At 33.8% G+C, this 14,640-nt stretch overlaps 1 protein-coding gene across 1 annotated transcript; it reads right to left on the bottom strand.

Annotated features, from left to right (window-relative positions):
- Positions 1 to 3,857: 3,857 nt before the first annotated feature.
- LOC124825747 (mannose-P-dolichol utilization defect 1 protein homolog 2) lies at positions 3,858 to 12,660 on the bottom strand. Its single transcript, XM_047298448.2, is given in 9 exon segments — positions 3,858 to 4,144; positions 4,146 to 4,153; positions 5,781 to 5,822; positions 5,905 to 5,965; positions 6,409 to 6,468; positions 10,900 to 10,966; positions 11,064 to 11,136; positions 11,945 to 12,098; positions 12,314 to 12,660. Coding segments are annotated over 9 exon segments (651 nt in total). The 5' UTR covers positions 12,461 to 12,660; the 3' UTR covers positions 3,858 to 4,105.
- Between the last annotated feature and the right edge of the window lie 1,980 nt (positions 12,661 to 14,640).

The following is a 14,640-nucleotide window of genomic DNA, read 5'->3' as shown; positions in this document are numbered from 1 at the left end:
TACTCTTTCCTCTGATCTTTTCCTTCTAATTGTTCATACAATTTTATAATATAATCAGTGCTATTTGAGATTAAAATCTCCAGGGGACTGATGTCATTCGTAGTATGGGGCTAGCAAAAAGGTCTATTGGGCTCCATGCGTTGCAGGCTTGATTTATGTTTCAAGATTTTCTTTGATTTCATTATACTGTTTGTGGAAAATATGTAGATTTATTATACTCATGTTTATCTTGTACATTTTGTTGCCATTTATCTGGCGCAAAATATTTCCCCCATCTTGGTGCTATTTCTCGAATACTTGTATCACCATATGTACACAGTTTAATGGTGTCCTTTAATGTGTACTTGCGATGAACTGGATCCTATCGTCGTGCCTTGATCAGGGACGATTTGTTTTTGCTGCCAACAAAATTCAGGTGTGGATTAAAGTTATAGAAAGCATTTTTGTTATTTTGAATGCAAAATTGAGAAGGAAAGATGCTGTTGGACTAAAATTACTTTTAAATGTTTAACTTGAATTCAAACTTTAACATTCTTTAAACTTCTCAATTCATAAATTTTTCTAATAGAACGTGTGATTCAGACATGTGTGTGCCAACACACCCAAATTGTGTTAGGATGGAGTCATATACCTAGATTTATCTATTCCGTAAAAGTGAGAGAGAGGTTTTACTCTTTGCTATTCTTTAAAGTATAAAGCACATGATTGTATGAAATTTGTTTGGATGTCACTTCTGAACAAGGAAATTCTTGGAAGGCCAGAACACGATAGCGACCAAGGGTGAAAAGTAAAACTGTTCCATTTTCAGAAGCGCGTCGTGAAAGCCATTACCATTTGTGGTTAGTCTAGTCACAAAAGTCGGATTGTGAACCGATTTGGCAATTGTTGTGGTCAAAATAATGGTTCAGAAATATTGATGAACTTCCTCGAATCAAACGATAAAATTGATCACACGACGGTTCACAATTTATACAAAACCAGCCGATTCTTCTAGTTTCAGTGATAAAAAAAAGTGATTCCCAATGAGAAATCATGTTCAGTCCTGAGTCATTTGCTTTTGTCCATAACTGGATGAGGACAACACCAGAAAAGAAGTTAGAGGCCTTTGTTGACTTACCAAAAGTTGGTTCTGTGCTCCAATAATGTCAATTCCCATTTTCTATTTTCTATTTTGAAGCATTTAATCACCAACTCGTTAAAAAGGTATACAAGTTTATTGCTGTAAAATTGAAGGAAGTCAATACCATGAGACGTATTCATTTTTTTTTTTATGGGCATTATTGAGAGAGGCCAATCGTTTTCTTAGTTAGTGAAGATCGTTTCATTCAAAATGGATGGATGTTATTGGTATTGTTACTGTAAATGTTGAAGTAGGTTTAAGCTAAAAACATTTAATGTATATATTTTTCTAGTGCTAAAAACATTTAATGTATATTTTTCAAGTGACTGTATATATTTATTTATAGACTTAGAAACAGTGCAAATTCATCTTTTATTTAAGAGTAATGAGATTGTAGGTCTTTGAGGGATTAAATGAAACAAAATTAGGATTTATTCGGACCTCAAGTCCAGTTCTGAGATCTAAATATATCACTCATTCTAAGATTAAGAGTCGTTGTCCGAAATGGACCAGGTACAAATATAATATTTCGTAAATATAAGGTGCATGCAACAGAAAATCGATTTGAATCCAATTATTATGGAACTGGATTAAATTTCACGAGTTTAAAATCAAATCAATCTTGTTATGCTAATTGGTTTGTAATATCGATTAATTGGTTCTCGAGTGATTATATACTAAAGTTCTACATCGAGTAAAATATGGAAAAGGAAAATTAGAAAACTAAGAAGAGTTCATTTGAGTATTATCACCACAATTCTATAAAAGAGTGGATTTGAGTGTTGTCACCACAACTTAACGATTTTCTTAAATATGTGGGAGATTTGGATAACTATGCATCGGTTTGTATTTTTTTTTCAGAAAAATTATATGAGAAAGTTTGCAATTTTTATAAAAGAAATTATACTATACTTTTCCGTTTTAGTTAAAAAAATTATATGCTGAATAATAATATTTTGTTGAGTATTTGTAGATACAGATTTTGAGGTACTAAATTTGGTTATGTTTTCATTTAAATTTCACGTTTTCCTTTCATTAAAAAAAGATGAGTTTCCTATTACATAATTTTCAGTTATAACATTAGAGTTGAGATTCTAATTGAGGGAGGAAGAAGAAAACTTTAATATGCTAAGCAAAGTCAACTTTGTGTGTTACATTTTTTTAAGAGAGATTAGTCCTAATCAATTTTTTTTTCTGGTCTGACTTGATTGAAATGGTGCTAATGATGGATTTCACCTTAAGTATTAGTAAGTTGCTACAATGACATCAAGTTGCTCACAAAGAGTCTAAAGTGCAAATGAGGATTGCCTATGGGAAGGGTTACCACCATTAATGAATTTATGTAAGTCACCATTAAAGTCAAACGTTTTGATTGTTACCGATCGTTATAATGTGCAAAAGTTAACAAGAAGCCACGTTAAGAACTCTTTTCTGTAGAGATTATTGAGTGAGACCAATAACTTTCTTTAGTAATGAAGTCTTTTCATCTGTATTATAACACCAATCTTATCTTTTTACCGAAAGTTTTTCGCTTAAAACATACTAATGAGTGAATGATTGATTTCCAACAAATAGAAGAGAGTATGATCGTCTTGGCTTTTTCTGAGTGCCTTGACTGCTTTAAGCCTAGATCAACAGCATATTGCAGAGTGACATTAGATTAATTCGTTTAAACATAAAATAATTATCTCTAAAATAATCAATTATATAGAAAAACAACTTATTCAAAAGCTAGATATAAACTTTTCTAATAAAATAAACATATTTACCATTTTTTTATGTATTAGTACAATCAGTTAATAAAATGAATAATTTTCTATTCTTTTAATAAGCAATCCTATAATGCTAAAATAAATTACTTTTTATCCTACTCGTTTTAGAAACACTTCAATTTAAAACAAGCAACCTGATTTGCGTCTTAAAATAGGCTTTAAATTACTTATTTTTAGAAATTAAACACAAACAAACCTACCATTATAAGCTATGAAAGACTACACAAAAGACACTTTGTTTTTAGTTAAAACTTTCTAAAAATTACCCTAGCGAAAAACACTAGATAAACAAGTGAATTACAAAAATGTTTGAGTTCCAAAAGGTGACGCCAAGAACATGTAAAAAATTAATTTAATTTAAATATTCCACACTAGTTAATTAAGAAATTTACTAATGCTAATAGATTATAACTTATATAAACAAGTTCTCAATTTATTAACAACTCTCTTTATATCACTTGTATAGAATATACGTTAAAATAATACTTTTATTTTTAAGCAAGTCTTCTAAACAAAATTCAATAGGATATGCTGTGTTGCTACCGTTTCTCACTAAACGTTTCAGTTCCAAATTTGACCCATAATAAAAGGAAAAAGCTTAAATGAGGAAAAGTTACTCTGTATCATCTTTCATATAGATTGGCATGAAATAGAGAAAAATCTGCAAAGAAAATTAAATTCTTTTGGTACTAAAGTAAATGCCAATTCTCAAAGCGATTTGGCCAATGCAGTTTTTAAGTACTTCAGCCGAAGTTCATGTACCTTCCAATATGATATCTCAAGGCAACTTAATGTCGCACATTAAGACCTTGGTGAGAAACGGTTTTGTTTTACCCAACATTTTATCACTAAAAAAAGAACCAAGATTTGCAATCATGACGAGATTCTTAAGATTTTATGATTATAGAAGAGTAGAACTAAGGCAAACAAATCATGATAAAATTTTCTTACAAAGAACCTGGACGTATCCTTTAAATTTTAGCTTTGATAAATAACGATAAAATAATTAAGCAAGAGTGTCTCAGGATCCAAAGTAAAAGATAATAATCAGTTGTTACTTTTGGAATTAATGGTTACCTTAATATATCAGCAGTATAAACTTGAAACAAGACGTTTGATGAGTAGATTGAAGATATACACAACTCGATGCGGTTCTATTACTTGGTTTTCTTCTCCTTTTCGACCTGGGGTTTTTGGTATAATATTATCTGACTTAGGATGGTAAAATTTGTTGCGACACCAATTGCATAGCCCAAGAGAACTTCAAAAAAATTAAGAAAAAGTCACAATGATAGGAAATAGTACAGGAAGACATTTAAAATAACACTGCTATACAGACCAAAAATGTCAATGACATAATTTTGTTAGTATCAAGTCAAGGAGACCGAAGACATGATTTTCGAAAGAAAGATATGTTCTATTTTATGTAAAAAAAATAATGAAAACTGTTAAGAAGTGGACTTAAGTCTAAATCAATCCCCCAAAACCGGTATATAAAATGAGGTTTGTACCCACTTATATATATTATAAATTAGCCTTATCTCTAGTCGATGTGGGATTTCCAACACTCCCCTCACGCCGAGGTATAGACATCATCTCGAGCGTGAGACTAGACATTAATGCTTGGTCCGATAACGGCCCGATAGCGGGTGGAACATGTCCAACAAACAACAAATATCGCTAGGATAGGCTTTAACCAGGCTCTGATACCATGTTAAGAAGTGGACTTAAACCTAACTCAACCCCACAAAACCGGCTTGTAAGGTAAGGTTTACACCCACTTATCTATTATAGATTGGCCTTATCTCTAGTCGATTTGGACTTCCAACAGAAACTATTCATAGGTGGCTTCAATATTAACAAAGGAAACTATTGAAAAGTCACCATTTTCGCTGTAGTAGTATTAGGACTTCCACGTCACAAAACAATATTTAAAAAAGAGATTTTAAGTCTAATTCAACCTCACAAAATCGACTGATAAAAGGAGGTTTGCATCTACATATATATACTCTAAATTAGTCTTATTTCTAGTCAATGTAGAACTTCTAACACACCATCTCATGTTGAGATATCTACGTCTTGAGATTAGACATTAATGAATAGTGAGTGAAATAATATGTTCAACAAACACAAATCTCGCTAGTATAGACTATAACTTGTTTCTGATACCATGTTAAGAAATGAACTTTAAGCTTAATTCAACTCCATAAAAGATTTAAAACATGGAATTTGAATCTAGTGCTCGTTAAGGCTTAAGAAAAGCAAGTCTGTAGTGTGCTCGAGTTCTCGAGATCTCTACCCTTCTTATTCACTGATCATCCAAGAGACCTATGAACTATGTCTTCATAGTATATATTATTACGATGTGCTACCATCCTTGGGAAAATCAACGTATTGTCTTGCTTACAAAGAACCATGTACCTTATTTGAAAATAAAAGTGTCATATTTCTAAGAAAAAAAGGATTCCAATCCTAGCACTCCATTAATGTAGTCTTTAGATACAAAACAGTAGTTTAGTTGTTTTTATCTCTTATTTTCTAAAGCAAAATTAACAGTCTCAGATAAGGGGGGGAAATACACACATGGGAGATGTTTTCAAACTCTTTTAAAAAAAACACAACGTTTAAGCACTTGCTTTGATGTTGACCACTTAATTACATACACCATCTTTGTTTATTGTCAACATCTAACCATAAAAACTGCAAGCGCTACACCCAAAACTACACCTTGCTTTTTTCTTATTTTAAGATTTGTATAGAGCATGCTCTAAGATCCTCAAAAGTAAAACAAATAAACACTACTTTTAGCACCAAAACACTAAGTTAACATTCATTGACAATGACAGCAACAAGTCAAGAAGACGAAAACAAATTAAGCATCAACTTACCACTGTTTGGTGCATTTTCTTGGATAGTTGTGAATACTCTAACTGCAATAAACAAAACAAATATATTAGTCTGCAAAAACAAACGGAAACTCACCAAAACTTTACTGAAATCACAATGGCTTACCCATTGAACCAGCAAAATTCATAAAAGAAGTTAAGAAGCTGAGTTCCCCAGTACTTTTATTCTGCTCAAACATAGTAAGTTATCAATGAAGAATAAGGCTGGTGAAACAAAGAGTCATCATAATTCATGAAACGAAAAATTGTAGACAAAAAAGAAACTTTAAGGAATGTAGAATCATAATATGGAAAAATTCAGCATAACTATAACAGGGTTCAAGGCATCCTAGACTCCCATTACACACAAGTCAAAAAAGCAAATGGTTCTTTTAAAAACATAAGCAGTTATAGCATATACTCGGAAACAAAGTTTCTTTCATGTATTTTAGTGTCAAGTAAGCCATCATGAAGTAGAGTGAAAGAACCCATTTAAGTAGACATTCTGACTGCAGAATCAAATATTGTTTTGAGTGCAAGTACTTAAAATAAGTTTGTAAATCTGATGACAACTAGGCATTTTTGTCCAATATAGCAGGAACATTGAATAGGTAATATGTTTTCAACTTACAGAAAAGTTTTGCCATATTTGTGGGATCCTGGCAAAGAGAAAAATTGCATGCTGGGATGCCTGGAAAAGAACATATCCACATCTCAATTCAAGAAATATCAAGTGATGAGAACCTAGTAACCAACAGATGTAAAATAAAGGCTAAAATGCTCAACAGAAACAATTCTGCAAGAAATGAATAAAAACCCATCTTTCTATATTCAGCGAAAAAATAAAGCTTTAAGAATACTTCATTCATGAAAGAGTATCAAAGCCTCCACAACCAAGTGGTCTAGTGTTTCAATCCATGTCATCCTCATTATTTTAATAAGAAAGTTTAATTTTAGCACCAGGTAGGTGGCTTGCACATTGTTCATGTTTCAAGCACAAAGGACTCTTGCATGAGAGGTCAAGAATGAAATAATATAAAGAAATTCATGTGTTTCAGCTTAAACTTTTATGTTTAGGATTTAGGGTTTTAGGATAATTGTTTCATGGCATTCAATTAGAGCAAATTTTCATCAAGCACAAGTAAATGTATTTTCAACATTCTCAAATTTAGAGAACGACCAAAAAATCACTAAATGTTGTCTGAGCTGATTGTGTTTGTGTATAAAAACAGTGAGTACAAGTATATATCAAAGTAAAAGGTTATAGCCATGACTATTAACCTTAAGCTATGTACATCCAAAAGCAGTTTTTTACAAGAGCTGTACAACAAATAAACTATTTTAACATCCCCCTCAAGTCGAAGCATAGAAATTGTATGCACCAAGCTTTTAGAACATATAAACTGAATTCTAGACCCTCTAAAAGACTTGGTTAGAATGCTTAAGAGATGGTTATTGGCACTAATAAGTCCATTACTAAGTTCCTTAAACAACAACTACTACTTAACCGTATGACAATCAATTTTTATGTTTGGTTCCCCCAAAAACACTAGATTGGAGGCAATATGAAGGGCTACTTGATTGTCCACTGTCTGCTGCTTTGTCCACCGTCGGCCACAATATGCCCCTTTTCTTTGTCACCGAGCATCCTTTTCCTCCAGTGACCACCACGATGTAGACCCGGCGACCACCGCGCTTCATTCACCCCTCCAACCCTTGGTCGACTATGCTCCAACCCGGCGACTGTGCTCCAACCCGACCAACAATGCTCCAACCCGGCTGACCATGTCACAACCTAGCCGACCATGCCCCAACCCGACAGACCGTGCTTCAACCCAGCTACATCCCCGTCTCCCACAGTGATACTGTTAGGATATTTATCCTATTTTATCATCATTATAGTGTGTCAAGGGTTACCCTATTTATCATGATTATATTGTGTCTAGGATTACCCTATTTATCATGATTATATTGTGTCTAGGGTTACCCTATTTATCATGTATTTGTGTATCAATTTATTCTTATAAATAGAAGATTGTGAGAGGGATCAATTAAGCCCTCAAGAATTATTTCTTTTCAATCTTAAGTTGGTATCAGAGCGGGTCGATCCCGCTCTGGTTTCTGTCTCGCAATATATATCTGTCCGGCGTCATAGTTCTTCGTCGCCCGCCGCTGCCCGCCGTCAACCGCCGGCCACCGTCGCCGCCGGCCACCGTCGTCCGTCGCCGGCCGCCGTTCACCGCCCGCCGTTGCTGGCCACCGTCGTCCATCACTGTCACAGTTTCCTTCGTCTAAACCCTTAGGGTTTTCCTGTTCCTTGCTAGTACTATTTGTCTTCTTCAGAGATGGCGTCTGGCAGTACTCTTTCCTTCTCTGGAAGTCCATCAATTACCTCCGAGAAGCTAAATGGAAAAAATTATCTATCATGGTCTGCTGCTGTTGAAATGTGGTTCCTTGGCCAAGGGCATTATGACCACCTTGAGCGAGATGGAAGCCATGTGCCTACTGAAAAAGACTGAAAAAGCTGATCAGTGGAAACAAGCAGATTTCCAGTTGTGTACCCTGTTATGGCAATCAGTGGAACCCAAACTTCTTGTATCTTTGAGGGCTTTCAAAACTTGTCACTCCTTTTGGAAGAAAGCCCAAAGCATTTATGCCAACGATATTCAACGTCTCTATGACACTACGAACAAGCTTGCATCTCTTAAAATGGCAGACCATGATATGGTGTCCTTCATGGCTGAAGCCCAAGCTGTCGAAGAACTTAGGATGTTTTTGGAAGTAGATCCATTAGAGGATATCAAAAAGAAACTAGACAAATTTTACATGGTGTTGATCCTTCGTGCCCTACATCCCGATTTTGATCATCTCAGAGATCAACTTCTAACTAGTCATGAGGTTCCCTCTATGGAAACATTGATCACTCGCCTTCTGCGTGTCCCGGTATCTCAAACTCAAGAAGCGCATGAACTAGTGGAACCATCTGTCATGGTTGCCACACGAGGAAGAGGAGGACGTGGCACTAGAGGAGGAGGACGAGGAGGTCGGGGACGTACTCAATGCACATATTGTAAAAGGATGGGTCATACTCAAGAGAATTGCTACTCCTTACATGGTTTCCCTTCCAAAACCGCCAATATTTCGAAGACTGAAACTTCCACTTCGAAAACTGAAACCTCCACTTCTATGTTTTCTGAGGATGAATATCAAGAGTATTTAAGGTTAAAGTCTAACAGCTTGGCACAACCATCTCAATCTCCCAATACATCAACCGCCTGCGTTTCTCAATCTATGGAATGTCAAAATTCATGGGTAATTGACTCAGGTGCTTCTGATCACATTTCTGGTAATACCTCTTTGTTCTCATCTATTTCCTTTCGAGAAAAACCTCATTTCATAACCCTTGCAAATGGATCTAAAACTTCTTCCAAAGGAGTCGGTCATGTTTCTTTGTCTCCCTCCCTCAATCTCAACTCAGTCCTTTTTGTCCCTAATTGTCCTTTTAATTTAATTTCCTTAAGCCAGTTGACTAAAATGTTAAATTGTTCAATAACCTTTGATCATAAATCTTTTGTTATACAGGAGCGTGGTTCGGGGAGACAGATTGGAGAAGGATATGAAGCTGGCGGATTATACCATTTTGGATCTCGTCCAAGGGTGTCTTGTGTTGCTGCTCCTAATCCTAAAGTGCTACATGATCGACTTGGCCATCCTCATTTGTCCAAATTAAAAAAGATGTGTCCTGAACTTAGTGGTCTCCAAACTTTAGAATGTGAGTCATGTCAATTAGGAAAACATGTTAGATCTTCCTTTCCTAAAAGGTCTCAATCAATATGTAATTCTAGTTTTTCCATCATCCATTCTGATATATGGGGACCTAGTCGTATCTCCTCCTTTGGTTTTAGATATTTTGTTACCTTTATTGATGAATATTCAAGATGTACTTGGGTTTATCTTATGAAAAATCGTTCTGAATTGTTAGTTATCTTTACATCCTTTTTGAAGTCGAGTGATTAGGCTATCCAAAAGGAATTTGATCACTAGCAACAATTTGATCACATACAAGATCGAAATTTGAATGTGAACTTCTCAAAATTAGAACCACGTATAACGTTTCAAGTTTTTGTTTTAATATACTACAATGAGTCAGCCACAACAAATCTATTTATTCATTTCTCTAATATAACCTGGACTTTTGCTAGACGAGAGACCATATCATGGTTGGTCTATTTGACGGAGACTACTTTTGTGTTGCATCAAAGGGATGATGAATGTCATTAGCAAAAACATCTTGGGGCTTTTCCAAAAATGTGTCATGAAGGAACTCAGTATCTCTGGAACATTGGACAAAACATAGTTGAAAGTCAAGCTTTTGCCACTGAGATTTATTATTTTTAGTGGGAATATCACTAGCCACCTTCGCCAAATGGTCATGGTATTCTTGACCATGGAATCACAACTCCATTGAAGTAGACCAAACCAAGTAATTTTTCCAGTTGAGTTTTGCAGTTGAAATTATGCAGGTACCAGAAAAAGAAAGAACATGACCTTAAGAGACTATTTCAAAGATAGAGCACATGGAATGAAGGTCATAACAAAGACGCAAGGTAGAAGAGGTCAAGCCAAATGTACTCAACAACATCAAGTTTGTCAAAATGATGAAACATGGGTAGAAACATGCCTAGAAGATGCTTAGAAAGTTTGTGGAAGTGGTTTGGCAGGATTTCAACATGTGAGTGATACGCACACACGATAGCTTTTTGGAGAAGAATTGTGCATGGAAGAGCGTGACTGAGTATTAGGCCGCGCAACTTCTTGGTTTGAGATGCAGACCAGACCCTAAGATTGTCAGACTAAAATACATTGGTTGAGGTGGTGGACGCAGTGGACAGTAGCCAAACAAGTAAGGGGAGAAGACAATGCAGGATCTTACCCACTTTAATACTAAATTGAATTTAGAGGATGGCCAAAAAGAATCAATGTTTTGTCTCAGCTAGAATAAGATAAGGGCTTCAGCCTATGACTCTTAACCTTCACCTAGGTACACCAAAAATCAGCTTTCTAAAATTTGTAAAACAACATAATTAACAACTACTTTAGCAAAAAAAAAGTTGTCACTCACATACAGAGCTTCAAAGAGGAAAGGATCAATTTGACCAGCAAAGATAGTGGGTGCTATAGCAGAATATCTGAAAACCAATGCATCAAGGAAATGATCAAGAATATCTGATTGAATCACATAACACAAGAATAAAAGCCTAGTTCTTCCTCGAGCCAGTAGGATACAGCAATGCCCGGATGCATGTTATTGTACTCAAAGGTCGAGAGTAATAGTAGATTACAGCAACCAATATTATAGCTGTTTCAGAAAATAGAGAGGAAGAAATTAGATAACTTGAAGAAAATGGAAGAACAACATAGCTATACCCAGCAAAAGATAGATCAGTACAACTAGCATGATATAAAGTCTATGATACCTGTGCAAGTACTAATTTCGGTATTAGTGTCTAGAGTTAGACAAAATCATGAACAAAATGATATAGGACAAAAAATTATAGATAGGACTCTACAAAGCAAAGAAACTTTAAGAAAGATTCAAATGTAATCAATGGACTGGCTCTTCTGGTGTAACATACTAAGAAATAAAAAGTTCAAAATGATTTTGTATTTAATATTTAAGGAAAATATATTCCTACAAAGGCAAGTTCAGATTTATAGTACAAACGAAAGCCTTTCACGTTATGTGATCATTCAGCCTACATCTAATAGGAATTTCAAATTACAATTATTAAAATATAACTTACTAAGGACAACTAGCAAAAAGCCAATTCCCAAAATGTTATCCTTGGCACTAAAATAAAACATCTAGGGATACAACCATAACCCAGCTACTAATTACTTTCTTTCCTACCCGCCCTGCATCACAAAATAAGAGAAAATAGCTTATTTTTAAAACTAACAAGTGATTTTGTTTATCCCAGGACCTGTTAGACCCAAATAGAGCAACTTGTGAAAGTGCTTATTTAATGACAAACTCCAAACAACATTGCATAAACTTAAACACACCATAATCTCGCCCAACTCACACAAGGCAACTTCACACTACGTATCAGTTCTGCACAAAGAATGAACAGAAACCAAAAATTAAGCCAAAACTGTTAGCACACCTTGGATCAAAAGAAACAGCAACTCTCCGTAAGCCGAGAATGAAAGACCTTTGTGGAGACAGTAAGCCAACGCGATGGTGTATCCGATAACTTCGAGCTCAAAGGAGATCATGCTAAGGCCCCTCACACTCTTATGCTTCAGAATTTTCATAATCTGAACATTAAACGATAATAGCGTAACGAACACTGTGCTTCCGAATTGAACATCCTCGTTAAATTACTATAAGCTAAAAGAGGTTAAACATGCTTAGAACAACATTTATCAAACAAAACCCTAACACTGACACAACCGGAGTAGTAGTATTAAGTAGCAATGAACGGAACATGAGAAACGAAGAAACAAATAATGAAACGGTTAACGATTAGTGCCTGAGGGAGTTTGACGGTTGTGGAGGCGGCGACGATGGCGTAACCGAGGAGTTTGGAAATGAGAGGGAGCAAGCAATCCTTCTCCGGAAAGTGGCCGTGGCGGAGCGATCCCACGGCGCAGCTAAGATCAATCCCTAGATATTCCATCGCTCTCCACCTGTGAGATCTGAAGAAAACGCTTCTTTCACCAAACAATTCTCCTTGACTGAATCGATTGTAAACTCAAACTACACTTTCTGAATTTTCAGGTTCGATCAAGTGTCAACAAAGAAGAAATGTATTTCTTCTTTTTGTTGCTCAGTGTTATTCTTTTACCATTTTTATTTTCTTTTACCTTTGCTTGAACTATCTTAAAATCAGGTCTTATCAGGTGTTCTTTTATTATTATTTTAGTTTCCGGATTTTAAAATCCTGTACATTTCATTAATATTTTATTATTTAACTTGAAGTAGTTAAATTATTTTATAATGTATTAAATTAGTATAATTTGAGATTTTTTTTAAAGGGGAGAACGAGAAAAGTGAAAATTCCATCAGACTTCAAATTGAATATTTCAATTTACAGTAGTGCAAGTTTGTTATGAAGAGAAAAGGAAATACCTGCATAAAATTCCCTATTTATCCCACGAAATTTTAATTTTAATATATCTCTATCTACCTATTTATCTATATTTATTTATATATTAAAGAATGTTTTATTGTATTAATATAATTTTCATTTTAATTGGTCCATTAAAATTTTTAATAGGATGAATTGAGAAGATTGTTCTGGATTAAAATTACAATATGTCATTAATTATTTATATTTTTAGACAACATAGTACAAAAATAGTTATTTTATTTTAATTATGTTTAATATTTTAAACATATAATATAAACCATATAATATGGTTAACTAAGGTATTAGTTGTAAAACCTCTTAAATAAACTAATTCATGCATAGAAATTGAAGTCATTATTTTCAATTGTTTAAAGATTTACATCACAATTATATCATAAAAAAGAATATATTTATATGTAACTAATATAATAAATTAATTAAGTGACTATCTATGAGGGTTATTCTCTAAAAGCAAGACTAATTATCTAGAAGAACTTCACTAGATGGAATTCCATTCATTGGACAAATTCTGTAGAATTTGCAATTTGGCATGATTCTCCAAAATCCAGATCCACTTTCAAACAAGTCAATCTTCTTAAATTAGCAAGTCTAAAATGTACCAATCAATATTTATATGGTAAAGCTTTCATGTAATAGCTGATATCACTCAAATTAAACATACCATTTTTTGAATAAATGTAACCGTCAAATGCTCAAATTTTCCAATTCAGGCTTAACATTTAAAGTTTTAAATTTTGTTAAATGATGTCATTCATTTTCATGTTTAGAAAAATCTCAAATAACTTTCTTTTTTATGCTCTCAATTTAGTTTTTATTTTGAAATTTTTGATGCAATAAGGTCATTCTTATTAGTATGGTTCTGATTAAAGAGATGTCACATCTTTTTATAATTATTTTTAATATATTTAAAAAATTAATTTTTATTTTTTTAAAATTAATTTTTATTTTTTAAAAAAATATTTTTTATTTTTTTAAATAAAATTTTGTAATTTGTCAAACTAACATGATATCATATGACAGTGTGATATGACAATAACGGTGTAATGTGACAGTAACAATGCTACGTATCACTATAATGCCAAATGTCATCACATTTGTCTTAAATTAATCTCTATATTTTTATTTTGTCTTAGTTTAATCATAATTATTATTTTTGAATGAAACAATTTCACGTCTTTTCGAATGGAAAAAAATTTGTTTACACTAATATTTTCATTAAAATCAATACTTTTATTAAACATTTTTAATAATAGGTTTAATACCTATTTTGGTCCCTCGGTTTGTAGGGTCTGTTCAAAGTTGTCTTTCTTTTTTTCAAAAGTTCACTAACATCCTACTTTTCACAAAAACGGTGCACGTTAGTCCTTTTTGCTTACGGCGTTAAAAAGACTAACGACAAAGCTGTCCAACTGGCAAAAAACTGATGAGTTGTACAGTTCTTGTTGTGGTGGCACTGTGACTTCATTATATGTGTTAAAATAAAATAATTTAAAATGACGTGGAATATGTAAAAGATAGGGTTAAAATAAAATTAGGATTAACTGAAGTAATATTACATTTGGGATAAAATCAACTCGCAATTTCGGGGTGATTTAGGGTTCAACAATCCAGAGTTAGATTCCTAGTGAAATCGCGTTCGTGGTTCGTCGAAGAGTGTGGTTCGTTCATCAGCGCTAGTGAGGTTAGTCTTCTTACTTATGTTGTTG

The sequence above is a fragment of the Vigna umbellata genome, chromosome 1 (genome assembly GCF_029865625.1).
Source record: "Vigna umbellata cultivar VRB3 chromosome 1, Vumbellata_1.0, whole genome shotgun sequence".
NCBI lineage: Eukaryota > Viridiplantae > Streptophyta > Magnoliopsida > Fabales > Fabaceae > Vigna > Vigna umbellata.
The sequence above is the reverse complement of the archived record's forward strand: the minus strand, read 5'-3'. Positions and strand labels throughout refer to the sequence as shown.